This window comes from Rhizomucor pusillus (assembly GCF_041956525.1).
Source record: "Rhizomucor pusillus strain CBS 183.67 unplaced genomic scaffold VTP01scaffold_10, whole genome shotgun sequence".
Taxonomy (NCBI): Eukaryota; Fungi; Mucoromycota; class Mucoromycetes; order Mucorales; family Lichtheimiaceae; genus Rhizomucor; species Rhizomucor pusillus.
The window spans coordinates 572701-600104 of record NW_027192152.1 but is presented as its reverse complement, the minus strand read 5'-3'; the positions used below and the strand labels follow the sequence as shown (position 1 = coordinate 600104).

General features: G+C 45.8%; 14 protein-coding genes and 1 non-coding gene across 15 annotated transcripts; 7 read left to right on the top strand and 8 right to left on the bottom strand.

Annotated features, from left to right (window-relative positions):
• Positions 1–20: 20 nt before the first annotated feature.
• On the bottom strand, positions 21–2644 carry VTP01DRAFT_1235 (uncharacterized protein; the record flags this gene model as incomplete). The annotated part of the gene is made up of 3 exons (XM_069379563.1): positions 21–1614; positions 1702–2244; positions 2307–2644. The coding sequence occupies 3 exons, from the start codon at positions 2642–2644 to the stop codon at positions 21–23; spliced, it is 2475 nt and encodes an 824-aa protein (XP_069238643.1).
• Positions 2645–2933: 289 nt separating this feature from the next.
• VTP01DRAFT_1234 (uncharacterized protein) lies at positions 2934–5726 on the bottom strand (the record flags this gene model as incomplete). Its single annotated transcript, XM_069379562.1, has 8 exons — positions 2934–3647; positions 3710–3889; positions 3961–4368; positions 4427–4738; positions 4800–4852; positions 4945–5070; positions 5145–5285; positions 5354–5726. 8 exons carry the CDS (start codon positions 5724–5726, stop codon positions 2934–2936), a joined length of 2307 nt encoding a protein of 768 aa, XP_069238642.1.
• Positions 5727–5864: 138 nt separating this feature from the next.
• Positions 5865–6900, bottom strand: VTP01DRAFT_1233 (uncharacterized protein; the record flags this gene model as incomplete). The annotated part of the gene is made up of 5 exons (XM_069379561.1): positions 5865–6014; positions 6081–6193; positions 6264–6353; positions 6426–6706; positions 6779–6900. 5 exons carry the CDS (start codon positions 6898–6900, stop codon positions 5865–5867), a joined length of 756 nt encoding a protein of 251 aa, XP_069238641.1.
• A 480-nt stretch (positions 6901–7380) lies between these two features.
• Positions 7381–8175, top strand: VTP01DRAFT_1232 (60S ribosomal protein uL15; the record flags this gene model as incomplete). Its single annotated transcript, XM_069379560.1, has 4 exons — positions 7381–7383; positions 7588–7896; positions 7975–8080; positions 8156–8175. 4 exons carry the CDS (start codon positions 7381–7383, stop codon positions 8173–8175), a joined length of 438 nt encoding a protein of 145 aa, XP_069238640.1.
• An 86-nt stretch (positions 8176–8261) lies between these two features.
• Positions 8262–9614, bottom strand: VTP01DRAFT_1231 (uncharacterized protein; the record flags this gene model as incomplete). Its single annotated transcript, XM_069379559.1, has 4 exons — positions 8262–8313; positions 8399–8627; positions 8699–9371; positions 9465–9614. The coding sequence occupies 4 exons, from the start codon at positions 9612–9614 to the stop codon at positions 8262–8264; spliced, it is 1104 nt and encodes a 367-aa protein (XP_069238639.1).
• A 132-nt stretch (positions 9615–9746) lies between these two features.
• VTP01DRAFT_1230 (uncharacterized protein) lies at positions 9747–10443 on the top strand (the record flags this gene model as incomplete). The annotated part of the gene is made up of 4 exons (XM_069379558.1): positions 9747–9780; positions 9835–9920; positions 9984–10152; positions 10208–10443. 4 exons carry the CDS (start codon positions 9747–9749, stop codon positions 10441–10443), a joined length of 525 nt encoding a protein of 174 aa, XP_069238638.1.
• Positions 10444–10460: 17 nt separating this feature from the next.
• VTP01DRAFT_1229 (uncharacterized protein) lies at positions 10461–11205 on the bottom strand (the record flags this gene model as incomplete). The annotated part of the gene is made up of 3 exons (XM_069379556.1): positions 10461–10876; positions 10950–10985; positions 11037–11205. The coding sequence occupies 3 exons, from the start codon at positions 11203–11205 to the stop codon at positions 10461–10463; spliced, it is 621 nt and encodes a 206-aa protein (XP_069238637.1).
• Positions 11206–11722: 517 nt separating this feature from the next.
• VTP01DRAFT_1228 (uncharacterized protein) lies at positions 11723–12662 on the top strand (the record flags this gene model as incomplete). Its single annotated transcript, XM_069379555.1, has 5 exons — positions 11723–11794; positions 11859–11904; positions 11977–12119; positions 12182–12478; positions 12552–12662. 5 exons carry the CDS (start codon positions 11723–11725, stop codon positions 12660–12662), a joined length of 669 nt encoding a protein of 222 aa, XP_069238636.1.
• Positions 12663–12826: 164 nt separating this feature from the next.
• On the bottom strand, positions 12827–13867 carry VTP01DRAFT_1227 (uncharacterized protein; the record flags this gene model as incomplete). Its single annotated transcript, XM_069379554.1, has 1 exon — positions 12827–13867. One exon carries the CDS (start codon positions 13865–13867, stop codon positions 12827–12829), a length of 1041 nt encoding a protein of 346 aa, XP_069238635.1.
• Positions 13868–14640: 773 nt separating this feature from the next.
• On the top strand, positions 14641–15123 carry VTP01DRAFT_1226 (60S ribosomal protein eL30; the record flags this gene model as incomplete). The annotated part of the gene is made up of 3 exons (XM_069379553.1): positions 14641–14779; positions 14855–14956; positions 15026–15123. The coding sequence occupies 3 exons, from the start codon at positions 14641–14643 to the stop codon at positions 15121–15123; spliced, it is 339 nt and encodes a 112-aa protein (XP_069238634.1).
• A 406-nt stretch (positions 15124–15529) lies between these two features.
• Positions 15530–18188, bottom strand: VTP01DRAFT_1225 (uncharacterized protein; the record flags this gene model as incomplete). The annotated part of the gene is made up of 9 exons (XM_069379552.1): positions 15530–15753; positions 15820–15940; positions 15998–16166; positions 16229–16711; positions 16779–17104; positions 17168–17393; positions 17449–17585; positions 17642–17725; positions 17787–18188. 9 exons carry the CDS (start codon positions 18186–18188, stop codon positions 15530–15532), a joined length of 2172 nt encoding a protein of 723 aa, XP_069238633.1.
• Positions 18189–18997: 809 nt separating this feature from the next.
• VTP01DRAFT_1224 (uncharacterized protein) lies at positions 18998–20515 on the top strand (the record flags this gene model as incomplete). Its single annotated transcript, XM_069379551.1, has 3 exons — positions 18998–19806; positions 19870–20177; positions 20247–20515. 3 exons carry the CDS (start codon positions 18998–19000, stop codon positions 20513–20515), a joined length of 1386 nt encoding a protein of 461 aa, XP_069238632.1.
• A 613-nt stretch (positions 20516–21128) lies between these two features.
• On the top strand, positions 21129–21210 carry VTP01DRAFT_t60. The gene has a single exon. It is a non-coding gene; the product is annotated as a tRNA-Ser (tRNA).
• A 604-nt stretch (positions 21211–21814) lies between these two features.
• VTP01DRAFT_1223 (uncharacterized protein) lies at positions 21815–23757 on the bottom strand (the record flags this gene model as incomplete). The annotated part of the gene is made up of 6 exons (XM_069379550.1): positions 21815–22310; positions 22364–22467; positions 22527–22988; positions 23051–23367; positions 23425–23470; positions 23521–23757. The coding sequence occupies 6 exons, from the start codon at positions 23755–23757 to the stop codon at positions 21815–21817; spliced, it is 1662 nt and encodes a 553-aa protein (XP_069238631.1).
• Positions 23758–24283: 526 nt separating this feature from the next.
• VTP01DRAFT_1222 (uncharacterized protein) lies at positions 24284–25888 on the top strand (the record flags this gene model as incomplete). The annotated part of the gene is made up of 7 exons (XM_069379549.1): positions 24284–24449; positions 24552–24879; positions 24942–25061; positions 25128–25161; positions 25232–25450; positions 25513–25745; positions 25822–25888. 7 exons carry the CDS (start codon positions 24284–24286, stop codon positions 25886–25888), a joined length of 1167 nt encoding a protein of 388 aa, XP_069238630.1.
• Positions 25889–27404: the final 1516 nt, after the last annotated feature.

Genomic DNA, 27404 nt, shown 5'->3' with positions numbered 1-27404 from the left:
AATGTAGTATTCAAACACTGTCATGCATGTGTATATATTAGTGCCAGTGGTGCGTGATCTATCAATGCGAGTGAAAACTTGCCTTGTATAGCCGTAACCCAGCTGTCGCTCTTGTTTGCAATCTTTGTCTCTCCACACAAGCCCATAATATATGGGTCTCGGGACATGGTAGCGATCATACGAGCTAGAGAATCTGGATAAACTTTAGTGTCAGCGTCGACCATGAGACACGTCTCGAAACGGGACGGGTGGTGGTTGGTCAGCTTGACGATAGCCTTGCAAAACTGATACTCGAGCTCGCACATGCGGTCGCTGTAGTATATTTTTTGCATTGCATTCATTAGAATGACCTGACTGTCGCGCTTTCCTCGGTTGCCTGGTTTCTTTTGCTTGCGTTCAGCTGGCGTGCCGCATTTTATAATAGCTATCATCGGCACTCGCTGCTGCTCCTCTTCGGGCGTTTCATCGTCGTCAGCGTACTTGTAGTAACCAGCGTAGACTTTGGCCATATTGTGCCGTTTGACACCGTCAGCAATGGCCACATAGCTCGCTGCCCTGACCTGGTCTCGAGGTACAAGGTCATCCTTCATCATTGTCAGTACAATATCTGGCGTCGACATGCTGTTGCCTGATCCAGTAATTAATCCGTCACAGATAACGAGCAGCATCTTGTGTGACGCAGGGTAATCGGTTTTCGCAAGCGAGTCAAGCGTTGTTCTTAAACCTTCTTCGCCTTCAGAGTAGCACGTGACCACCATGAACGTATGGATCAGATCAAAGTTAAAATTATACTGCTTTTGCGCTTGATCGTTCACTGCAGCTTCGTTCTGCAATGTACCCATGGTCTCCATGTTTTGGAAAAAGCTCGAACTAATTGTGTAAGGCAAGTTGCCTGGAGAAGAAGGCGCTGTTGGCGGGCGCGTCGCTGCAGCGCGCTCCAGGCCGTACCGAGAACCATAGTATCCAGGCGAATGAGGTTGCGTGAACCGCGACGTGGTTGGGAAGAATCGTCTTTTTGTACGTGGTGTCACTCCAAACTGTTGCGAGCCAACGTTGGCGCGATTTGATGAGATTGTAGCGATACTGGCATTATTAAAGCCGTGATCCATGCCTCCAGCTGCTATTGGACTTGCAGTGAAAGCGGTCGACCCTTCAGGAACGTTGCTGTGCTCTTCAACTGATGATACGCTGTTGCGTCGTCTGGGATAATGCATCTGCTCGACATTGTTCATTTCCCACTGAAGCACAGCTTCTTGGCGTTTCCGTCGCTCCTCGGCGGTTTCTTCACGGATGCTTCCCAGCTTCCACGATATGCACCATCCAAATACAAGTGCAAGCAAGAACCGGATCAGGACAACGCCTAGAATGACAGCGAGTGATACCCAAAGCACAACGTCGGAGATGATGCATCCCGTGGAACGTGAGTCTAAGACTCCCACTTTGAGCACATCTGTCAAACATTTGCCGATGAGGTACCGATCGGCAGTAGTGCTTAGCCAATACGTGGCGTCGCGGCCGATAAGTGCACTTCCAGGACCCACGATCTGCGCGATCTGTATCGGCATCGGTACGTTTGGTACAAGATATCGCAATCGAGACAAGTCAAGCACGTTTCTACACAAATTTGGGAAAGTGGTGAGCATTTTTATCCTCACACCTAGACCTTTAGCTATGCAGATATCGTAAACAGTATATATTTACCCATTGAATGCAACTAGGCTGGTTCCAGGTTGCTGGATATCAGTCCAGTTGTAATAAATATCTCCTGCGACCTCTAGCTTTCTCAAAGCGTTTCGAGATTTCTTGCTGATGTGGCATCCATCCCGTTTTGGATTATCGGTCGCGTTAATTTTTGGATTGTTGTGATCGATAGGCACGCAAGGAAAGTAATTTACGACATTGCCACGAGAATCATCGGGTCGAATCGGTCGAAAGATGCCTTTGCAGTTGTAGTTGACCGTTTGGAACATGAATGACAGATCGCGTCCGCCGTAGCCCATTTCCAGCAAGTCGCCGGTGGCCGGAATTCCAGGGTAGGGTGTTGGATGCTTGAACGATTTCACGTTGAATACTCTTCCGGAAATAATAATCTGGTCTTCGTTGACGCCTGTTGGGCGAATACGTGTTGGTTGGCGGCCGCACACGGTTGCGTTGAATCCAAACGTCAAAAATCCGACGATGATGCACAAGAGTATAATGATAATGACGAGCGTCACTTTCTCGCGCCAGGCTTGCCGCTGTTGCCTATCCTGCGCACCTAAAGACCTTCAATAAGCCGACCAAGTTTACACTCTAGTACTTTATACTTGCCAAATAGCCGCATTAAAGGCGGCGGGATCCACCACGTAAATATCCAGCTCGTCAGCACCCAGCAATCTGGGCATGTTTTCTTCCGTCGTGCTTCATTTTGCTCTTTTTCTTGCTCTGCAGCGGCCATGAGGCACTGCGCTCGCTGCAGATCCTCCGGTCGCGGATGCCGGCCTATCCGTGCTGACATCCGGCTCGCTGCTGCTGATAAGATTTCATCGGTGGTCGCCGGAGGTCTAGATGTATCGACACGTAGTTGCGATGGAGGTCGCCTGCTGGAGGAGGATTGCTGAGAGGTAGAAGCGTTGGACTTTTCATCGTCTGTCGTCGTTGCCATGAGCAAGAAGGGAGGATGTTATAGATATACACAAAAGGATGGCACCGTGCACGCGCCCGTACACATAAGAGAAAGGAAAAAAAAGGAGAGCTGGATAGGAACGATGTATGGCAATAGACATGCACACAAACATACAAAAAGAGAGAAAAGACCACACATGCAGGCATTCTTTGATTGCATTGTCGTTGGATTTGAAACTTTGAATTCATTGAAACGATGTATTGTATTCTCCGATGCTTTACCAAGTAGAGACAAGATACGGTGTATAGGTGATGTATAAATATATATGTTACAAAGTGGCCGCCATAGCCGTCATGGTGTTGATCAGGTCCTGTACATTCTGCAAACGCCACAAGGCGTGCGTCTTTTTATCCTCTGCGCCGACCATCACTGAAAAGTTCTGGTCGTCTGCCAGTCCCCGCAGACGCTTGAACATATCTTCATCTGTCTTGTCGTCGCCGCAGCACATGACAAAATCGTATTCCTTTGCGCCTAGCAGCCGCTGCAAGACTTCTCCCTTGTTGATGGACGTCGGCCGGACTTCTAGATTTTTCTTGCCGACGAGCACTTCAATGGGTAGCTTTGACAGGATTGCATTTTCCAGATGGTTGTGGCATTCTTTGGCCTGGAAAGCACCGTATTCTGGATCGGCGAGGCGGTAGTGCCACGTGATGGCACAACGCTTATGCTCAATGAAACTGCCGCTTGTGCGCTCTGTGTAATACGTGAATATATCAACCACATCGTGCTTCCAGCTCATGTCAAAGTGTTCTGTCAAGTTGATCCATTTTTCGCTGCTCGGATACTTTACAAAGCAGCCATGCTCAGCGCTCAGACCAATGCCTTGTATGTGACCCAGCCAGCGATCTAGAGCATTCTCGTCACGGCCTGAAATAATCCAGACGTCGTTTCTTGGATCGGCACAAAGCTTTTCGAGAGCTGCGAGCATATCCGGTGGCGGTACGGCTGCTGAGGGAGTTTTCCGAATAGGTGTCAACGTTCCCTGGATAAAATCCTGTTAGCAGCAGATATAATTTTTGATTCGACGCGGTGATAGCTCATTACATCGTAATCAAAGCATAGCAATCTCCTTTTTGATTGCTGGTATTTGCTTATCAGATAGTCGGGCTGTAACAATGGCGTGTTGCTGGTCTTTTCATTAATGGCGATGGACTGGAGGAGCATCTTTATAAAGGAGTGCGCCCAAAACGAGGCAGTGTGCGATTTGACATGATCCAGTAATTGCTATGTCCGCAAATGAGTCATTCTTTTTCTGCACCGCAAAATGCGAGAATTCTTTCTCCTCCAGTACTTACCATGTGTCGGTTAATCTTTTCTTCCTTGGACATGAGCAGCGCATCGTTGATAGCTTTTGCAACGCCTGCATAGTCCCAGGGGTTGACCATCAACGCCGAACTCATGGATCCAGCCGTGCCGGTAAACTCTGACAAGATCAATGGACCGTGCTTATCTTGCTGGCACATGATATACTCCAAACTAGTCGTGTTCATGCCATCCCTCACAGCCGTGATGAGAGCTGCATCAGCGATAGAAAGTAATGCATACAGTTCGTCGGATTGTACGTGATGGTGATAATGGTGAACAGGCGTGAACTCCAGCGAGCCATATGTACCATTGATGTGTGCAACTATCTCTGACACTTTGTTTTCCAACTTTATCGATTCGCTGGTGGCATTCCCTTCTGTAACTTGAATGAGGACGACCTATTATGTAATCGGTGTGTGAGTCAAGCAGCCGAAAAGAATACAATATAAGATATACCTCGTTTCGCCACTCTGGGTATTCTAACAAGAATCTCTCAAACGCTGCAAGCTTTTGCAGGACGCCTTTGACAAGATCTAATTTGTCTCTGCCAACAATGATCTTCTTTCCCTGATACATTTCTGCTATGGCTTTTACTTTGGTCGTAACGCTCTCGTCCTGCCGTGCTTTATCTACTTTGTCTGCGTCGATGCCGATGGGAAACGTTCCGACGTGGCAGAAATGTCCTCCTCCGTCGATACCTTCCGGCGTTGACTCGACTCCAAAGATACGCGTGCATGTAGAAATAAAGTGGCGCGAATATGAATATGTCTAGACCATTTTTCTTTCAGTATATCTAATGTAACGGGCGTTTCCTCTCTCAATATGTTACCTGGAACCCAACAAGATTGGCACCTAACATGCCTCTAAGAATCTCTTGTCGCTCTGGCAATGGTTACAGAATCAGATTAATTATCATGCCATTGCCGATAAGGTCCGTGTTTTGCTTTTCTCTTCCTTCCTCCTGGTTCCCTTACTTGGCAAACATCGAAAAATTTCGGAACTCGGGAAAGGTGCATGGACGAATAGACCAATCCTTGCTTTGGGTAATTGCTCGCGGACCATTCCAGGAACCAAAAGCAGGTGGTAATCATGCACCCAGACTGCATAGCGGTCGGTCCAGTTAGCGTATATTGATCATCATCACCCAGTCCATACGTGATCATCCTCTGCTTACTGATATCTCCATCGCGATAATGTTTGACCACGAGATCTGCATATTTTTGGTTGACTGCGGCGTACGCCTCCCACTGCCGACGTTCTAATCGACCGTCTGTGGCATTATTCCACAGTAGATAGTGGAACAACGGCCAGAGCACTAGCAGTGACCACAAACATATTGAGATAAATGGGTTGCATCAGCAGTGTAAAGTACGATATGCTTACTTGTTTTACAGTATCCGTCATAGTGTCCAGCAACACTCTCGCTGTCAAGGAACAACGGGATGCATCCATGGAGCTGCAATAAATCAGCTGTCAATTTCTCTTTATCGGCGTCGCTCACAGTCTGTATGACCGAGGTCTCCGGAAGAATTTGTTCGTATATTGCACCAGTCCAGCCAATGTGCACTGCATCCCAGTCTCTCTGCAGCGACTGAATGCCAGAGTACATGGCACCGTGGCCACGTCGATTCGTAAACTTCCAGGCACCGTTGGAATCTAGAACTATTTCATAGGGTATCTGGTGCGTCACATTTATGATACGACCGTCTGGTTTCTTGATATCGGATAGCAGAGGTAAAAAGGAATCGTTCGCCATCGTGGGAGCAACCGCACGCAACGCACACACGCACACACACAAGAGAAGAGTGGTGGGGAGCGGGGCGGTTAGGGCAACAAAGCAAGATCCGCGGAAGCGGTGATTGGGCAGCACCAATCCGACTCAAGTTTATTCTTATCACGGCGCTTTGGGCAAGATCACCAACACATCATCCTCGCCTCTAAAGATATCCAACAGAGGTTTCTCCATTTGCTTTGTACTGATCGGGATGCTCACTTTTCCATTGTGTCGTGCAAGGGAAAAGTTCTCGGGTAGGCCATCGAGTTCCTAAGCGACGGTCGTATGCATCGATGTGAGAATCGACAACACACTGGAACCTTAGATTCCGTTTACCTCTTTAATCAAGGAGATTGATGATTCTATGGGTTCATTCTTCAGGTACACTGATCCGAGGATATTTTCATCCGATCGTGAAGATAGATATACAAGTACCTCTCTTTCATTAGCTACAGAAAGAAAAATAAGTTCCTCTAGATGAGAAAGAAAAAGACCTATCTATAATCAATTGGAACTTACAAGTCGAGGCATTAGATGCTTTTGATTGTGCCAATTGTTCTGGTTCTGGTGACTTTTTCAAAGACTCTGCTGCAGCCCGCTGACGCATAACTGTTATTCGCGCATTCCATCTCTGTTGTTAGCCCAGGGACGCAATTAGCAGAATCTCTCAGATATATTTACTGTTTTCGACTTTGGCTTCAGCAAATTCATCTGGCAAGAGCCAGGACTTTTCCAGATCAGGCTCTTTCATATAAGTAGGAACGATAGGCAGCTCAGGCTCAGGACCAGCTTGGCTCTTTTGAGCTACTGTTGAAAGAAGCGCAGTGATCTGCGGATACTTTTCGGCAAGGTCCAGTGCAGTTTGGCCCTTGTTTGTCTTGAGACTCGGATCGGCTCCGTTGCTCAACAGAATCCGGACAACCGCTTCTTGCCCGCGGTGCGAAGCCCAGTGAAGTGCTGTCCTGTGCTCTCAAACTCCATGTCAGCTTTTCACGCGCTGCTTGCTCGGTTGTTCATATGCTTGATTTATCTACCATCCATTCATTCTGTTCTGTGAATTAAGATTCACTCCAGCCTTGACGAAATGTTGCACGGCTTTGGTGTTGCCGAGAGCGCAAACTTCTCGCAGAGTCTCCTCCCTCTCGTCCGTGAACATTGTAATATTCCAGAAAAAGGGCACCTTTAAGAATTTGAACAGAACAACGTGGCTTTTGTGTTACGCTTCAACTCTAACAATGCAACAGCCTTATTTATATATCATTTGCCAGCGTTAAATAATTTAAATAGTAATGCTACCAGTCGATGTTGGATCAACACTTGGTCAACGACAAACATCTTGGATATTTAGTAGTATACATTGCAAAGTTTAAGACCAGAAAAAATGGTATAATTGATCCAATATATAAAGCAATAAACTTACCAAAGTAGCACCAAGGTATTCTTTCAATTATTATTCGAGACATTAAACTTTTTCTGAGGATCAACGAGGAGAATATGATAGTAATAATAGAATTTTGAGTGTCCAGCATAGCGGCTAACAAATTGGCAATTAGAGCCTCTTCTTGAAGCGGTGTTTGAAATCCAGCATGTAGGGGCCACCGGTGCGTACGATTGTTCTGCCCTTCTTTTAGTCGCCATGGTAAGTTATCACGCCAGCACATGTTCACACCGATAGGGAAAAGGACAGGGAAAAGCTATCGATAGATGGATGGAACCATGAAAGAACGGGATGGATGGTTTAGATGACGATAGATCAACCTTTTTCTTTTCCCTACGTCGAACAGCAAATGTGGATTCATTTCGAGAGCATGGCATTAACGTTACATTGCCCCGCCCACTGTAGCCTACCCGTCTGCACCACAACAGAAAGAAGCGTGGACACGTCTCCGCCGGTCACGGTCGTATTGGCAAGCACAGAAAGCACCCCGGTGGTCGCGGTCTTGCTGGTGGTCAGCACCACCACCGTACCAACATGGACAAGTACCATCCCGGTTACTTTGGTAAGGTTGGTATGCGCCACTTCCACTTGAAGCGCAACCAATACTGGGCTCCTGTCGTCAACTTGGACAATATCTGGTCTTTGGCTGCTGAGGGTGTCCGTGAAAAGTACAAGAACACTGAAAAAGTTCCTGTCATCGACACTTTGTCCAAGGTAGGGATCAAACGGAACCGAGTGTATATAATTGGGGATGAAAAGAAGACTGAATATTTTCGCCTCATCTGTTGCTAGGGTTACGCCAAGGTCTTGGGTAAGGGCAAGATCACCCAGCCCGTCATTGTCCGCACTCGCTACGTCTCCAAGGTTGCCGAGGAAAAGATCAAGGCTGCTGGTGGTGGTGAGTTTCGGTGTTGCTGTTTGAACCCTGATATCTTTGTATGGTGTGACTCATTATATCCTTTTCCTTGTGTAGTTGTGGAGCTCACTGCTTAAGAGAGACTTTGCAGACAATAAATTGTATTCTTGGTGCAAAAAAAGAACTCTATGTACAAGGAGAGATGCGTATGTGAATGTAGTTTTTACGAGATGAACTTGCAGATGGGAAGTTTATATGTATCAAGAACCCAGTATCTTTAAGAAAGGAGTAGGAGGAATGATGACAGACAGAAAATAATCAGCACTTAAGTAGCAGCAACATTGAGTACTTGAGTCTTACCTTTGTCGTACGCCATCCCAAACACCTTTTTCGTCCGCTGTACCAATGGGTATTTCTACATACTCGGTATCGAGACCAAATTCATGCAGATCAATCTCGCTCACTCGGCAGTAAATATCGTGGAAGAATTGGTTGGTTGCACCCAATCCGTTAAACCATGTGTAAATGCCGTCACTGTTCAAGATATTTGGAACGGCGTCGTGAAATGCTCGCAAGTCATCGTAAAATTCTGGAATTACGTATAAGTGAGCAACCTCTACTCTTCTCTTTATATCACAGCGATTTTTTTAGATGAACTACCTCCATATGTATCGAAAAAGATACCATCAAACGTCTGCGTCAATGTAGGTACGACATCCTGCCATCGACCAAAGAGGATTGTGACTCCAGGTTTCTTGTCCCAACCGAGTTTTTTCATGTGTTCGTAAACATCAGGGTGGGCTTCAATGATATAGTGGTTGCGCGGCTTGTACTTTTGCAGTTCTGTGTCAATTAGGCCCAAACCAAAACCAACGTTCAATACATCGAGTCCCTCTCGAGGGCACATGACTTTGGCGTGCTCGACCATCAAAGGTGCTTCCCAGCCCATCATGACGGCGTCGTCGTTTTCATCAAGCAGTTTGTTGTCATCGTAGTGCAGTTTTTGTTGAAGATAATCTTCGTTCGGCGCACCCTTTTCTTCATCATCATCGTCGTCGCCAAAGGATGCTTTCAGCGCACGGATCAAAAGTTCAGCGCGCGTACCCTCGGAAACTAGCACTTCGTAGATATCCTTGTGATCATTTTTCAACGCAAGCTCGCCTGCAGAGACCTCTTGCTTATCCAACAAGTTGTATGGATGTCTCTCGGAAAGTAGCCACTCTACAATTTCCTTGTGTCCATGCTCTGCAGCGTGATGCAGTGGCGTTCTTCCCAGATCATCGCCGTTGAAGCATATATCAGCGCCATCGGATACCAACTGCTTCGCTTTGCTCTATTGTTATTATATAAATATGAATACGCTCTGTTGCTTCTATGCGTCTTCCTCGCTGCTGTGTGTTACAATAGGCTTTTTTTAAACACTTGCCAGGTCGCCAGCAACAACTGCCTCGATGAGCTGTTTTCCCTTTTGGATCTCTTCTTCCGTGTACTCGCTAGTTTCTGCTTCGACAGCCTCTTCTTCGACCGAATCGGCGCGCTGTCTCTTTGGCGATCTTTCCTCAGGCTTGGTCTCCATGGTTGGCAAAAACTTTTAAAAAAATGGGACGTGGTGGCTGCTCGCACCAACACATTAAAAAGGGCAGAAATCTAAAAGGGGGCCACTCCGACGACGGGCAGCTGCCTACCTGACTAACGCTCCTATTACACAATGACACGATTCGAAGCTGAAATACTGAAAAATGGTAAAGGTGTAGGATGTTTCCCTGCAAAGACTCCAAACTTATAGAGCAATGTAGACTTGAAGTACTTGAATGAGGCGCTTTTTGTATCAGCAGAATGTAACCTTGCTCAAGAGATAAATGCGTTTGTAAACGCGTTCGAGGTAGGACTCTACTGGCGAACAAACCTAGGAGGTAGTCTGATACAATATACTTGTAAACAATAGCCTGGCAAAGAATCGAACGATGCAGGAGCTTCAGGGACAAACGAGAGCGACAATGCACCGATAGGACCGGATCAGCTGGCGGCAATGTTTGTCCATTTATCAAACTGCAACCACGCTCTCCAAAAATCTAAGCAGGAACAGACTATCTGTGAAGAAACATTGGCATCGGGTAACTACAAGGTGTATTTGTACGTGACACTGTTAAGGTCTCACATTATTCCTAGTGCGCAACGCCAGCAATGCATTGCAAGATGTACACGCCAAAGTAGAAGCTATCAAGGCCGAGCAGGCTACGCATCCTCCTCCATTCTCAACTGAGCGAGCGCAGTTTCTCGACGATCTCAACATGCGACGCAGAGAAATTGAAAGCAAGTTACGTCGAGAGCAGGATAAACTGGAGGAATTTTATGCAAAAAAGACACGAGAATCAACATTTCACAACATTGTCGGGTTACGATAACAAAATGCCCGCTTTTATCAAGTCGAACCCTTTTTCAGCGACCCAATGGCAGTCCGCGCAGCTGCGCGCTTTACTTTGTATGCAGATCGGTACTCGGGATCCTTGTTAGCAGGGGATGCAGAGCGCTCGTAGTCCTCACTGTCTTGAAACAGCATCAATGTCGGCGAACGTCGAAGCGAAGAGTGGGGCGGCGGCGGGACGTACTCTTGGCTGCTATCTGTTTGGGTCGGCACAGCCGTGCACAGTTCGCGCTGTTTACGACAAGCTTCTTCGAACATGACGAACCAGTGCGTCGCTTGTTCCCGCGCACCGAGTTCGTACCAGAACTGGATAAGCGGATTGCCGTCGTCGTCGAAAGCTTCGTACGCTGCAAAATCGCTGGCGATATACCTTGCCTCCGACCATCGAAGCGGCTGCGATCCGCCAAGATACCCTGTGGACCGTGGGATGTGAGGGACTTTTTTCTTCTTGAATACTCTACTATCAAAGTACTAGATCATACATACGCAAAATAGTGAAGCAGTAAAGGTCTTCGTCAAGACCTGTGTGCATCCCTCAGCATGAATGCATTGTAAGCTATATATACGATCTACCTTGAAAAATAGCAATGTGGGCTGTGGATACTCTGAGCAAGTAAATTCTGCCTTCCATCAGAGATGACGGCGTGACCCGTTCATGTTCAGGCTGAATTGGATGTTTGGTGCGCATCCAACTAAATAGCTGCTTTTTGCGAGGAATGATATGGATTGACGGTGTGCTCATGTTATCCAACAAGAGTGTGCTAAAAGAGCGAACTAGAGGATGGGAAAAAGGGAAAAAGAAACAAGGAAGAAAGGAAGAAAGGTAAACTGCCTTTTTGCAGGAATACTTGTATGTAGGTTGAAAACAACAGGCTTGCAACATGAATACGAAGGCTTCCAACGCTAATATCTGACCCTCCGTGTACCTTGATCAGCACCTCGCGTTGCAGAGAGTGGGAATACTATTTATACTCTGCAGCACCATCCATATATTTCAAGATCTGGCGAGCAGAATATATATGCAGCAAATGCATACGATTTGCCGCTTCATGTAGCTCGTTTGCTTTGCATTTAATAGTATAATATTACCATCCTCGCATCAACTTATCAATAGGTGCTGCAGACTGATAATAATGCCAAGACTTCTGCCGTTGCTACAGCAGCAGCAGCACGATGTCTGTTTACGCCAAATAAGCTCAGTCTCTTTTTGATCCGGCTACCACCTTTTCGGGCACCTGCTGCTTTGTGTAAAGCACTGGATGGCAGATGACAAGATACTCTGCTGCATCCCGGCACGTATAGGCGTGCTAGGCATCTCTAGCATCCTCTTTGTAAGTACAAAGGGACTCGATCGATCTGGATTGCAATGGTGTCTAAACCCTGCCACCACGACAGTGCGTCTACTTTGCTCTTAGCATTGTCACCTTTGTCAAACAGAACGGTACAACCTCTTAAATATTCCTCTGCAGAGAGGCTTGTCTTTACTTAGAGCATTATTTTTGTCCTGTTGTAGACTTGCGAGACTGGGCAACCTTTACGCAGGAAGTGGATACGCCCTTGACGGATGCTGCTTTTAATGGCCTTTTTATCTTCTTTGCCACAATCATGGTCGCATACACGGTCACCTCAGCATTTGGCTTCCTTGTAACCTTCTTTGTAAGCCTATCATGAAAGATCAACAAGTAGGAGGAAGATAAGCTAATCGATGCTTTCATCAGGAACGCCGTACTTTGATTCGCGTATACCACATTGTTAATTGGTTCTTTGTTCTATTGATCCTCATGATCACCATGGCTCATTGGATATACTTTAAAGTGAAGCGAGACGTGTATATTAACGACTGCCAGGATGCATGGAACAACGGCATGCACCCAAATAGCGAGGTGTATCACCCGGTCGTGGTGCCTGGCAAGTTCCCGATCGCCGGTGGATCCGACAAGCGCCACTGCATTAATCTCATCAAGCAGCTGGTCATTGGGTCAGGATTTACTGTATTTATTGGTAATTTCATTCAGGTAAGAAACTCGTTGTTATCGCAAGGTGCTATCATCGTTTTTCACTCACACACACATCCGCGCGCGCAAAAAGTTGTACTTTGCCAATTGCATTGGGTCATATTCCACCCGTCAAAATTGGCTGCACCGACATCAACGTCTTCAAACGCACGATGAAGAAGAGCTTCGTCTTCGAAAACTGTAACACTTGCATCTACTATACCTTTATATTCTATCGAAAATAAAATGTATTTTTTCTGTAGGAGCTCTAAATAGCAGAAGTAGTGAACAGTGTGGTAGTTGAGAGGGGTAGGATGTATGTTAAAATCGACGAGGAATGTATATAGGTTACGTGTATATTACATTTATCTAGTTGCCCTGGGCAGCCTTCATGACTTCGCTGGCAAAATCGTTCTCCTTCTTTTCAATGCCTTCACCAACGCTCCAACGGATAAAGTTGCTGACAATGGCACCGTCCTTTAATCCAGCATCCTTCACGGTCTGGTCAACATAGTCAGCAACGGTTACATCGGGCTTGAGGAGGAACGGTTGACGGGTCAATACAGTTTCGGCAAGGTAAGCATCTGCGTCCGCTTGTGCCTTCAATTCATCTGCTGGAACGTCTTGTGCGTTGAGATAGCGAGGGTTGTAACCGACTGCCTGGCGTGCAACGTGTCGAGCAGTCTTTGCAAGCACTTCAGCGGTCTGCTCCGTCAGACCTTCCTTGGAACGTGGCTGGATGGTCGCGATACCGCCAATTTTACCGGTAGCAGCATCGCCACCATGCACGTACGCTGCCGACGCACCGCCATCCACAACTGCAATAGCAGCGCGGCGAAGAGTAATGTTCTCTCCAAGCTTGCCGATCGTCTCTACAATGGTTTCCTGAATGGTTTTGCCGACGGGTCCCTCCGCCGCCGCTGCTGCTGATGATGATCCTTCTTGAGGCATCAATGGAGCCTGCAACAGGCTCTCGACGGGGATATGTTCCAAAGTGTTTGCACTGCTGGCTTCGTGCAACAGGAGGGAAGTAGCAGCAATGCGTGATGCCAGATTTTTAAACACATCGCCGCGAGATACAAAGTCTGTTTCGCAGTTGAGTTCAATGATAGTGCTTTTGCTTGCAGCGCCGTCTGTTGTTACTGAAGCGACGCTAATAACACCTTCACCGGCAGTACGTCCGGCTACTTTCTGGGCCTTCTTGGCGCCAGAAACCTGGGCATCTTGGGCAAGCCAGCTGAGCGCTTTGTCATAATCGTTGTCATTCTTAACGAGAGCTTCCTTGGCCTTGCTCATGGAGACTTCTGTTTCCTGGCGCAATTTCGCAAGGAGCTTAATGTTGGGTTTGACAGCAGAAGTTGCATATTGACGTTGGGAGAGACAGCGTAAACCAATAAGGCGTAAAGACATGGTAAAGGAACAAGGCAGGGAAAGAAAGGACAGCTGTCAAAACCGAAAATGGTGAACTATAAGTTCAGCATGGCCCGCCAAAGTCACATAGCACATAGGAAATCAGGCACTGGATATGCTTTTCTCCATAAGCGTTCCTTAAGTTTGTCTTTACATTGATGTAAAAGCTTCTAACGTACTCCAACTGAGACGATGATCGCTTTTTCTTTCAAATTGTCCAAGGATATTGATAACTCTTAAATGGGGATATCAAAGTCATTGCAGTGAGCTATAAAGGATTTCGCAGATAGCTGCCCTTGTCGAGACTTTAGAACGCTTACACTTGGAACTCTCAATAGTTCGAGATACAAGATTATTCACTGGGATGTATAAGTTATCATCACTGTCTAACGTAATCAGCATAATATCTCTGCTTTCTCTCCACGATATTCTGTACTTTTTAAACACGAATGAAGTATATACAATTATCATTGTGTTTATTGGCAATGGATCAGTTATAGGTTTATGTAACCTAAGGCCAACTCGTCATTTACAGCAACTGTTTCTTTTCAAATATACAACCTGCAGAGTAGTAGCACTTAGCAAGGATCTTTCCCCTGGGTGGCTTTGGTTGGATCCAAATTTTTTTCCCTTTGTGCGCGGGCCTGCAAGTTCGTCACGGCTTGCGGCACCCAGTGTAGACTTCCTCTTTTCCTTGCATTCTTTCTGGTGAGTGCCAACTTTGTGTGCGCATGCATCCACTAGTACTTAGCTGAAGATATCGACAGTAAGCAATGGCTCCCGTTGACAAGAAGACCAAGAAGTCCACCAAGGGTACCGAGTCCATCAACTCCCGTCTCCAGCTTGTCACCAAGTCTGGCAAGTACACCTTGGGCTACAAGTCCACCTTGAAGACTCTCCGTCAGGGCAAGGGTGAGTGAAATTAGAAACTGCTGTACGTGAGCCTTGGAAAAGGACGAGTGACTAATTGACCATCGTTTCATGCAGCCAAGTTGATCATCATTGCCGGCAACTGCCCTCCCCTCCGCAAGTCTGAGCTCGAGTACTACGCCATGTTGTCCAAGACTGGTGTCCACCACTACAACGGCAGTATGTATCATAATCCGATGTCAGGTGGAGGTTTCGAATGGAACTACTAACACTGCATGCTTGCAACAGACAATATCGACCTTGGTACCGCTTGCGGTAAGCTCTTCCGCACCAGCGTCTTGTCCATCACCGATGCTGGTGACTCCGACATCCTTTCTGCTCAGTAAAAAGGTGGCTGGATCGACGAATGTCAATAAAGGTCTTGCAAACACTTTGATTTGTACTTGAATTTCGAGCTTTTGCATCAGAACAGACTATTTGTGGTGGTATCTGCTTTCAGTCTCGCTTACCACACTTTAGTCTACTGCTATGGCTTGCTGCATCGACCGAGGACCTGCCAGGCACCTTGTAGGAAATGCGTGCATTTTTTCGAGTATGATAACACCAGATCCACAGAATGGATATCAGTATCGTTTGATATTCGATTATCTAAACTTGATGAATACTTGGAAGGCCTCTTAATCAGTGATGTGCTAGTATCTGAAACTTATTAATTATGCATACATTTATTACATAAAGACGGATGAAAAGTACAAAGTTACATGGTATATATAGTGGGTGCAGAGCTAGAATTTAAAGCTTCAAGCTAAGCTCCCTATCGATTGCATTTAATCGTTTCTTCAGAGCTTCTACTTCTTGTAACTTTGCTTCCAACGACTGCATCTCTTTTTCTAAAGATTGTTGCTGTTCTTGTGTGCCAATGGTCTCCAACTCCCACTGACCATGGTTGCCAGTGAGACGCAGCAAATATTGATGGTATTTGTAAAGAGCAGGACGATGTGAAATGGTAAGGAGAGCTGGTTGTTTCCAAAGAGATCAATATAAATCGCGCGCAAAACGATTGAGTTTTCCAAGCTACTTACTGATACCCATGCTCTTAGCATGCGCGTACATGAGTCCCTCGACATCTGCAGAAACGGCACTTGTGCATTCGTCAAGGACAGCATATTTTGGATGATGATAGAAAAGCCTCGCCATATTGATCTTCAATAACGGTTGAGTCATTCAAGCAAACAATGTTTCCCTTTTTCATCTACGTACTCTTTGCTTCTCGCCTCCAGAAAATACATCTTTCCACTCTTTCTTGGTTTCCCAACCACCTTCGCGGCCTGGGATGTATGCCAAGCGTACTACCTGAAGTATCTCCATTAATTCCTCACCTGTGCGACCTTGTCGCTTCATATCTTCGTGAGTGTGCGGATAAATCACTCTGGATTTCGATCATTTGGTAAGCTTGGCTCGACGATTCCTTCTCTACTTCTTTGTACTTACTGCTCTCTCAATGTTCCTAAGCTGAGATAAGGACGCTGAGGAATGTAAAAGATATCCTTGTCTTCAGGTCTTGACAAGGTACCCTCCAGCGTGGGCCAGAGAGTTGCAATGACACGTGCAATCGCAGTTTTGCCCACACCGTTTGGACCCGTGATCAGCATATGCTCTCCAGGTCGCACGTGGACGTTAAGATTATTCACAAGCACTTCGCCTTCTCGATCCTTGCCCGGCGCTGGCGTAACAATGGGCACATCCTCGAAACGAATACCGTCGTGGCCGAGTTTGACCTTTCCGCGGATATTTGTGAGGGCATATCGCAGCATAGTGTCCTTGCCCTTCTCAGGACCATCGTATTCACTGTTACGAAGTGCATGTAGCACGGATAACAACGCGTAGACACGAGTGGTATAGCCCGCAAGCTCTGCTAGCTCTTTGTAAGAGTACATCATGCGACCGCCTGCATCGGCCAGCGATATCATCAAGCTACATTTGCAAGTATATGTTAGCTTGGAAGGAAGGTACTGCAGTCTTGAATCTGATGAACACGTACCGCTTATTAGTGATAAACCCTCGGGTGCGGGATCCTACTTGCTCGTCGGCTGACATGCCAGGTGCCAATACAGCCGATACACCGGCAAGTTTAGGCATAAAGACTGGAATCGCGCACAAAATAAGACCGAATGCGCTCCAAGCATATTTGATCAAAAAGTCCTCGAACATATTGTAACTGATACGCAGCTTGTAGATGTAGTTGATATGCTTCACGAGACGTAAATATGCTCGGTTCAATATTGACAGCTCGAGGTCACCGCCGTTGTAAAATGCGATTTCTTCTGCGTTTGTAATCAGTCGTGTGTGGGCAGCTCTAAAATCGCCCTAGATATATACATTCATTCAGTATTATTCGATCGTAGCACTGATTACTCATATATACTCTACCTCTAATTTGGCCTCTATAGCTGCAAGTTTGCCAAAAGACGGTGTCACGGCTCTCAAAAGGCGGGCAGTGATCAAATAATTGACGGTGAGACCAACCATGCCGGTAAAACCGATGGATTTCATGAGCTGGTAATTGAAAATAATAGTGTCAAGGAGGGGCTTTGCCAAATTCGAGTACAGTGATGAGAGTGTATCGGCGAACTTTGCGATATCCGTGGTGATAAATCTATAAACTGATTAGAATTTAAAGCGAATTGTGAGAGGAGCGTTGGTGAACTTACTGATCGGCCCCTTGAATTCTTCCGTCCATATTCACAGCCTTGTAGAACGTCTTTTGCCTATCCAGGTAAAGATCGTGGGCATAGCGTGTCAAACGAGTACGGAAACCGATGGATAATTTCGACTGCAGGTATCGGATCTATGCAAGTCGTGTGAGATGCGCTGAAGAGACGAGATCAGGATATCAAAACTGACCATGCTGTTTGTATACGTTGCAGGAATAGCGATAGCAAACCAATACACAAGTCCCTGCAAGAACCTCTTTCCGCGTCCTCCAACCTGCATCGCAGCATTTATAACCATTCGATGATTCCATACTCAAGGAAAGAAAGGTACTTACCAAATCTCTTACGATACGTCCATCAATTCGTGCCACGACCACACTCAGGTAAGTTCGAAGTATAAGGAAGAACGAGTGGAGCACCAGCAGAAACACCTCCTTTGTGCGCCAGTGAGGCAAGATGATTGTCGCAATCGCACGTAACTGCCTGCGAAATTCTTGATTCACCCCAACTTTGCTGGCAACGTCAACGACAGGAAACAGCTTTTTGTGCTTGTCGAACGTCTCCGGTGACGTCTCTTCCAGAGTTGTCGTTTTACGTGGAAGCTTGTTGTCGGCCTTGGCAAGGCGCGAGCGTCCTGCTGCCAGGGCAGCAAGGATAACAGCCAAGGAGACGGCCAGGCTGCTTTTTGGTGGAACCCATGTCCTATGCACTTCAATAGGCCGTGATACGACCGCCATAAGTTTATAAAAGAAAAAAAGAAATGGTTGAACACAAAAAATGGCCCTAACCAACCTTTAAGACAATCACATGCAAATGCAGTCTTGCGGGGGAAGCACCATCTCCCAACAATGACGTTTTTGTGTGCTTCTTGGTGCACGTGATTGTTTATCCATGCTGGAGGTCGTCTCTAAATAAGTACATAGCGAAAGGGAGACAAATGTATCGCTGATAAATAGACAGAACGTTTGCAAAAGTTTTATCATTATTAGTCCATGGGATATTGTAATCTATATTGTTTTCCCGTATCCAGAAGAATTTCATCAACGCACGGAACGTAGATTGTTGAGTAATAATAATTGAAGTTTGCCGTAGGAACATAGTGTTGAAATGTATCGACCAGTCTCAAAATTTCTTCTTCATCATAGCCACATCACGTATCGCCTAGCCTGGACTCGGTAATTCTTGGAGCCTATAGAGTGTATGTTCCCTTCCAATTTTCATTGTTGCTCTTGGTTAGTATCAGAAAGCGTTGTCCCTACGCTGAGTTTCTAACAAGTTTGCATGCATCAATGGCCTGAGATATTCAGAGCTTTGGCAGCCTTGCTTGCATGCTCACATGTCCTTATCCACAGTTTTGATTGTTAAATATTTTTTCATATTTCTTGACGTTTCAAGGCTTGATGCATATATTTCCTCTCTTCTTCTCTCTTGGTAACTATGCAAAAGTTACTCGGTGATATAATTGCAATCAAGTGAAGTGCACTGTATTCTCCTCCTCCCTTGTCCCGCGGACCTTTGCCTGTCTTTCTTCGGAAAGCCATTCGACATGGACCCTCAAAGCATGCATCGACATCATATTAGCGACGAAGTCTCGTCTTCATCACCCAGCAAATCTACAACGGCTGCATCTCCTTCCACCAACTCCTCATCGTCCCTCTCCAACTATCTAGATCGAACCACACCAACGTCCACAGTCTTCCCAAGTACCAGCCCTACACTCGTATCCTCTCCACCTACACAAGCGCCTGCCCCAACCCGTTCAATATCAGCCTCAACTCCCACTAGCTCATCAACCACAAACGGCGAGCGACCTAGCAATGAACGCGCAAAGAGACACAGCTTCCGGCAGCCTCCTCCGCCTTTGCAACCAGTCTCGCGACAGTCGTCCGTTCCCAACTACAATGCCGGGCAATCTCCGTCTGCAGGTCTAGAACGGACGTTTTCAAACCACAGCAGTGCAGCAAGCATTACTCAGCCGCGTCCTACGTCGCCTGTCACTTCGCATAGTATTCATAAATCACTCAATGCGCTTGATGCAAAGGCTATAACGCGAGATATGGAACGCTCAACACAATACATGCGCGGCGACGATATGTTAACATCGCCGTCTTCACCGACTGGCATCAATTCTGGATTCTATTTCCCTCCAAGCACATCACCCGTACCTCCCAACACAACACCTTACTTGCGGCAGGGAAGCATCAGCAATCCGACGGTGCCGAGCACTATCATACCTTCGGCAGCACTTAATGCATCGCAAGGCGATGTGTGGCAAAACCTGTGTGTGCGTGTGCTGCCTCTATTTAACGGTGAAGGCGTCAAAGGCAGCATTGAGGATCTGAATGAACTCTTCCGGTAAGAGCACTTGTACATGGCATAATTGGTGTAACGCCCGCGCTGAATCAAGTCCATGTATAGACGGTGTCTCAGCGAGCCATTATCGCCACAACTTTACCGGGACATTGAAGCATTGCTGCGGGATGGCATGTTTACACTCAACTCAAAAATGCTAGGCGTGACCGACGAAAAACTGCTTGATCGATTGGTAGAGCAGTGGTCGTTCTTCTTCACGTATGCATTACCTTACTTTGAAGCCGTATTCCTGCCTTTGCGAACAGACGTAAGGTACCGGTCAGTAGACGATGCTGAGATGTGGAATGTGAGGAATATGGCCCTGAGAAGTTTTCGGGATAACGTGATTCTCCTGCAAACCAAACGTTTAGAAGGTATGTGCTTCAACGCTGGACCGTGCTTGCGGATGATGACAAAAAGTCTTAACTGGACGACAATGATAGACGTGTTTGCCAAGCTTTTTACGGATTTTGGATCATCCCAGAATCCAGCGGCTACAGCAGCTAAGATGCTACAAATGACTTCGCTTTTGGCATCTGCACCCGATCACAATGAAGAAATTGAGCGCGTTCTTTCAAGCTTGCAGGCAAACTGGAAGATAATGATGACCAAGGGTTACAGACGGGGCTTTGCCGGTGTACGCAAGGCAAGGACTGGTTTTGCTTCAGATAATAATTCCTCCCACAATCAAATATTTGGGTCCCTGCCATGATGATATCCCGTTAAAAGCACTCTGGAACTAAACGATGCTGTCTTATTCCTCTTGTTCATACTTTTAGATATTTTCCAAAGCTACCGCTGCTGCCAGTAATGTTGCCGTAGCAACAGGCTTTTTTGTTACTACTAGCCGTGTTCATTCGTTGCCAATGGCCATTCACTCAAGTCGTGTTGCATGAAGTATTACGGAAGTGGTAATAGATAAGCTTCTTTAAAATACACGCGCTAGGATGCCCGTCGTACTAAATAACTTCGCACAATCCGTCGTTGGAAATCATGAAGCAAAGCTTCTGCCTTAAATTGACCCGTTCTTGGAACTACTACTACTCTCGAAATTTTGACCTCCGATAGGGGAGGCAGAGGAATGACTAGGCCTTATGAGAAACTAAAAATTGTTTAACCTAAAGACAAAGATAAACGAAAACATTACGTTATAGAGTATAAATATCAAAACAAACAACTATATTGCAAAGATTTAAGGGTGTACAACACTTTTTATTGCTAAAAATTGAAGTATTATAGTTGTTTATAAGAGAAAAATCAAAAAAAAGAAAAAAATTTTTGCCTATATCTCAAAGTGTATATTCAATTCCTGAAGACATGAACAGGACAACATGGCCGAGTGGTTAAGGCGTGAGACTAGAAATCTCATGGGCTCTGCCCGCGCAGGTTCAAATCCTGCTGTTGTCGGAGAGTTCTTCTCACCTTCGATTCATTTTTTCCTTTCTGCCAGGATCGGGCCGAGCCGGCCCCAATCTGGCTATGATTTTGCCCTAGCATAGCAAATCCATGACTTGACCTTTTTTTTTTGCGAAAATAAGACACGACTAAATGAGAAGGAGTATGTAGTGACATAGCTAGCATATCCTCAATGAGCCTACGCCCTATTTTGCTGGGGCCACTTAAGAGATTAGCTATATGAAATTTTCTCAATAACGATAGATGCTATCCCAATGGTATTATTGATACACATCATACAGACACATGAGGAATCTCAATCGCTGTGCTTTAATACGTAGTTGGCGAGGAAAGCAATCTACGGCATTTTCTTCTTCCAGTTCTCTTTTGGGCTCTTTTTCCTGCTTGGACTTTGGATTTTTACAATGGCAGAAACGGTTGATGACAAGGGTAATTCGAACAACATAGATATCACATCTACTTGTTCAACAAGATCGTCTCGTTCTTTTTGAACTCTGAAGTTTGTATTTACTATCTCTTATATGTGACTTTTACTACGAAATACCGGGGAAACATGACACAATATTATCCTCAAGGAATGTACAGAATATGGAAACTATCTGCGCTCTTTGACTTTGTGTTCTTTTCCATCAAACATCCAGGTATCACCGTCCAGTATATATCGGTTGCTGCTGAACTCTGCTCGGGGCGATCTTGTCACGCTCTGATCTTCATCAGTAATCGGCCTAAGTTCAAATGTCGAGCTTTTTAGCTTTTTTACGTTTTCTTCAAACATTCGCTGTTTTTCACGGATTTCGCCTTCATCGAGCTCTTCAAGCAGTGTCTTTTGCAGGCGCGATATGCGTGGGGAATCAGGAACTGCATAGTCGGTCAAATATTGCTCGCGATCATCCATCTGTTTCAGTCTCTTATCGAGAATCGTCGGTTTAGACGATGAAATCCAAAAACCGTCATCATCGTCCCATTTTCTTTGTCGCTTTCTTGGGCTCATTATAGGAGTGCTCTGGGATTCTTTAACCGGGCTAGGTTCGCATTCTGCGCCGTGTATTTCGTCCCAGATTTTATTTCGTACTCTGCTGCCTCTGGGCGTCCTACTACAAGTCAGTGATCATCGTTAATATAATATCTCAAACCAATAACTTACTGAATAACATCGGTACGTCGCAAAGTTGTTTTCGGCAGTTCGGTTAGAACACGTCGCATGTTACGCATAGGTGTAGCCTCGTTTTCCGCTGATGATGTTTGAGGCTGGAAAAGAATATCGGGTTAAATCCAGAATTCGATGCATCAGAGTGAGAATAACAAACCTTCACAGGAGTGCCCCGAATAGGTGCGGTCTTTCTGGGAACGCTATAGTTAGTTGATGGCAATGGCGGTGGAGGAGGTGGAGGTGGAGGTGGCGGTGCAGCCAATGACGAGGCGCTTGTTGCGACCTGCTTAGTGTCAGTCGATGGTGACAGTAATGGCTTCGGTGAATTTTTCACATCAGATGCTGTAGAGTGACAAAGGCTGTGAGAATCATCATCATGTTTCATTTCGGTGTAGCGACTTCTTGGTGACGTGTAGCCGGAAGCAGGCGTCATTGTAAAATCCGCATGATTATATGGCGAATCGGCCTGTTGCGGCGCAGATCTCGGCAAAGGATGTATGGATGAAACGGAAGACTTTCGAGACGATTTATCCCAATTAGGATTTCGTTTGCGATCCTGATAATTTCTGATAGGAGTTGAACGCGTTTTCCGAGCATATGGGCGTGCCAGCTCAGCAGCCTTTCGAGACATATCTCAGTTAGTCTTATAGACTTTCTATATGGGGAAAACTTTTATGTTACCTGCTGTCTGATTGTATCAAGCTTCTGCTGTAGGTTATCAAGGCGGACGTTTTCCGATTCAAGAACCTCGACAATGTCAATATCGTCGTTTTTCAAGGAGACTTTTGCATAAGTCGATCGCATTGGCGACCTATAAGGCGAACGATACAGTCCAGAATGCCTTTGCTGGTAGGGGCTTAACTCGTAGCTTCTTTGCGATCTTGAAGAGGAAGACGTTGCAGGCGAAGGCGCGTCCAAAGGAGGCGTTAGAGCATCGTACTGGTCTTCGTAATCGAGAAAATCTTGCAGCCGTCCACTGTAATATGAATCTGTCAATTCTATAAATCAAAAGTATTCAGCATTGTATGATGTATTCGCAGTAGTCACAGATCAACCTCTGCTATTCAAGCGACCAGGGCTTCTCGTAATGTCAAGTGGATGCTAATATGGAAATTAGTATTAGGTAGCAGAGCAACTAGCAGTACACGTACTCTAGCTTCAGAGTCTTGCTCTTGAAACTTGTTAAATAAGCGTTTCCAGTCGCGCTCGCCCCTTTCCTTGACATTACGGACGGCATCCATGAAGGGAGACGACGCTCCAGTTGAAGCTGAAGTTCTTGGCGTCTCAGGAGTCTCGGGGCTCATAGGTATATCACTGTATACTCTATTCGCTGCGCTGAAGCGACTGCGAAGAGGTGTTCTTTCGCGGCGACCGGCTACAGAAGACATGTAAAGGAAAAGACAGGCACGATTCACGCGCGAAAAAGTTCCAATTTCAACAGGTTGGTTTTCTCCGCTAGGCAAATGCTTTACATCTTGTAATGTGTAAATACACTGCTGTATGTCTAAAATATATTTCTTATAGAAGACGACAATCAGAAGTGACAACATGCCGCAGGGACTTCTGCCGGTGACAATTGATCAGCAATGTATGAGCTTTTCGGTGAGCATATATCGATGCTGTAATAAGAAACAAATAAATTGGTTATAAACGCTTCAAGAGTATTTAGTTCACGAAAGTCATCGCATCATGTAGTTTAACCACGGACCTGGTGACAAAAGAGAAGCTGGCGGCGGATTGTGTCACAGGTGAACAAGGTGTAACTGTTCTGCAGGGCATTGACAGTCTGTGGGTGGAATCCAGAGAAATTCCTTCCTAAGATTATTTCACACCTGCTCCATTGTCGATCCGGCTGTGCATAATCTGCTTCTCTTTCGCATTTGCAGTTGGTGCAGACGCGCTACCATCTGCCGAATGATTCCATGGTTACTGTCCGTTGCAAAACTACGACGAATATTTGCCAGCAATGATGCTGACGAGCAAACTGTGCTGAAAATCCATCCAGACGACGGTTATGCAAAACCCATCAAGCAAGTAGGCGACTACAATGTATTGCATACAATCGGTAAAGGCTCGACTGGTACGTAAAGCTCTGAGGGTGGTGACGATCACAATTCAATGAAATCATTATTGTTCTCTGTGGACTTTTCCATTGATCGGTCACCGGCCTTGCATTTTTAAGGAAAAGTAAAACTCGGAGTCCACAAGAATTCGGGTCAACACGTTGCTATCAAGGCTATTTCTCGGCGCCACTTGCTATCTTCAGCCACTGCTTCCCATGCTGTAGAGAAAGAGCTGGCGATTTTGCACCTAGTACAGCACCCAAACATCATTGATTTGCTTTATGTATTTCAGGATCAAATGAACATTTATTTTGTGACAGAATATGTCCAGGGAGGGGATCTCTACCAAGTTTTGACCGTTCAGCATCGGTTCCTGGAGCAGGATGCCAAGCATATGTTTGGTCAGCTGGCAGACGCCCTCGCCTGGTGCCATGCACACCATATCTGGTAAAATTGCTGATGGCCATCGAATCTTAGAGGCTGGCGATAACCCTTGATATGTTTCTCAGTCACCGCGATCTCAAGCTGGAAAATATTCTATATGATGCAAAAATGAAAACACTCAAGATTGCAGATTTTGGCATGGCAACGATACAACCCGCAGACACATTGCTTACAACAAGTTGTGGGTAAAGTTCTATGAAAGCTACTCGCTTGAATTTAGAGATGGCCAAAGTGACGCATGCCTATCATAGATCGCCGAATTACGCCAGCCCGGAAATTGTGGCGGTAACCATGCGTTCCATGTGCTTGAAAACGAGTGAAATGTTTTGTTTACTTGACAATGTTACCTTTTTAGTCCAAACCGTACTATGGACCTGCAGCCGATGTTTGGTCTGCTGGAGTTATTCTGTTTACGATGCTGGCTGGATATTTTCCTTTTGATGATTCCCATTTGCCTTCATTGCTCTCAAAAATTAAACGCGGTCGGCGACGTAGAATCCCAGGATATACATCGCGCATGGCAAAAGACCTCATATTACGCATGCTTATGCCTGATCCCGCAAGACGTATCAGTGTGAGTCAGATGGAAATGCTCCTCGAAGGCTAAAACTAAAGAAAAAGTGGTCCGGTAACCAGATGATGCAAGTCTTGGAGCATCCATGGATCAACGGCTCGAGTCACAAGACAAGCAACCATATAGAAATTGCTACTGCTGGGACTGTAGCTACGCTCTCTGAAGTGGATAACACGCAAAGAGGTCGCATCATTGAGAATATCCGAGAGATGGATGGTCGAATATGGGAGACATTGAAAGTTCTCTGGCGCGATTGTGACCAGGAAACACTCCTGAACATGCTAACTGCTGAGGGGTACAGTAAAACTGCTACACTTTGAGGAATGAAATGTTGCATTCTAACCGAGAGAGTCCTTTTTTTCTTTCAACAGTTCGACAGTACAGAAAGCGGCCTTCCGATTATTGAGCGAGCGATTCAAGAAAAGAAGCGTCAAGTAAAAATAGTATCCTTTTGAAGAGATGTTTGGGGTACAGCCTGCGGCCATCGTGTTATTTAAACACCTGCTTCTAGCAGCGAGAAAATCTACACAATCTACAGAATTCTCACATATCAATCCTCGTTGTTATTTAGCTGTATATATGTTAAGTGCGGAAATAGTGTTTTTGCAAATTCTAGTCGCAGAAGGAGCGATCTTGTTATTCAATAAACGCGTTTGATATGTATGACGAAGCAGCTCATAATCGATGCGATGTTGAACACGAGGTGATGCTACACCAGCTATACGCGTTAATTCCCAGCTGGGCTTTACATGCTTGTAAATGGTCCTCAGATTCTGACTTCTGAGATGGTATTCTACAAGACTCACTAGAACACTACGGAATAATTTCGGAAAGTGGAAGAAACCACTTTTTGTTCGAGAAAATTCATACCGCAGAAAGAACGGAAGGAACAAAAACCATGAGACCTGTCTTTTTCTTCCAGATCCACGAGCATTCTTTCCTGCGTTCCATTGATTTATGTGCAACCATAAAGCCAAAACTCGGGAATCACTCAATGCGCCTCAATCATATGCATGCCGTAATGGCACTTAAGAAAGCAAAACCAATCAATGAAGGGTGCATGTTAGAAACCCCTTGCTTTTTGCTGAGTGATCGTTGCACAGGGACTTTATGCTCAGAAGAAATCGAGATTGGTTTATATGGAAAACAATCGTATTGGGGCTTCACCAATCATCCCGCCATGCTCGGCCCTATAAGGAAAGTTCCTGCCTTGCGCATACACGTTTTGCCTGAAGAAACCCCAGCGAGAATGTTGCCCCGACGAAAACGACGGCGGTGGATCGCCGAGCGAATTTGCACAGCTCTTGGTTTTGGATTGATGTTCCTGAATAAACAAAGGGACGCCAGCTCATTGGCAGCATTTCGAAAAATGTGGGCACATGCTTCTTTCCTATTAAGCAGCCGTCAACGGTACCAAGGCATGGGTTTACCTTCTATATGGCAATTCTTCATATAAATACTTAGCCACCATTGTGCGCATAACGATAGATAGGTACTTGCTCGGTCGTTCCGTTAGGATACACTCAAAAATCAAAACATGAATGCGAGTGAAACTCACTTGGAATGATCGCATGGATGATTATCCGTCTATGACGCCATTTCAGAATCTGATGCTTGAATTTGCAAAATTCTGCACTCTAATTTAAACGATTCAGACAACAAAATGTATCCAGCTCGAAGTGGATAACAAAAAGGAGCATGGATATAGAATATTTATCATAACGACCTTTTCATGTCTATTTGGATGCCGCGTAAGACTAGAGCATACAGCAGCGACCATCAGCAAGCTACAAGAGCAGTTGACTATGCGCTTGAAAGCATCAGAGCGCGACGAGCGAGGAGTGCCTGGAAAAGTTTAAAGGTCATATTCCTGCAGAATTTACATATCATAACGAAAGCTGCTATCAACGATCGCATTTGCATCGGATATCCACAATAGAGGCAACAGCCGTGC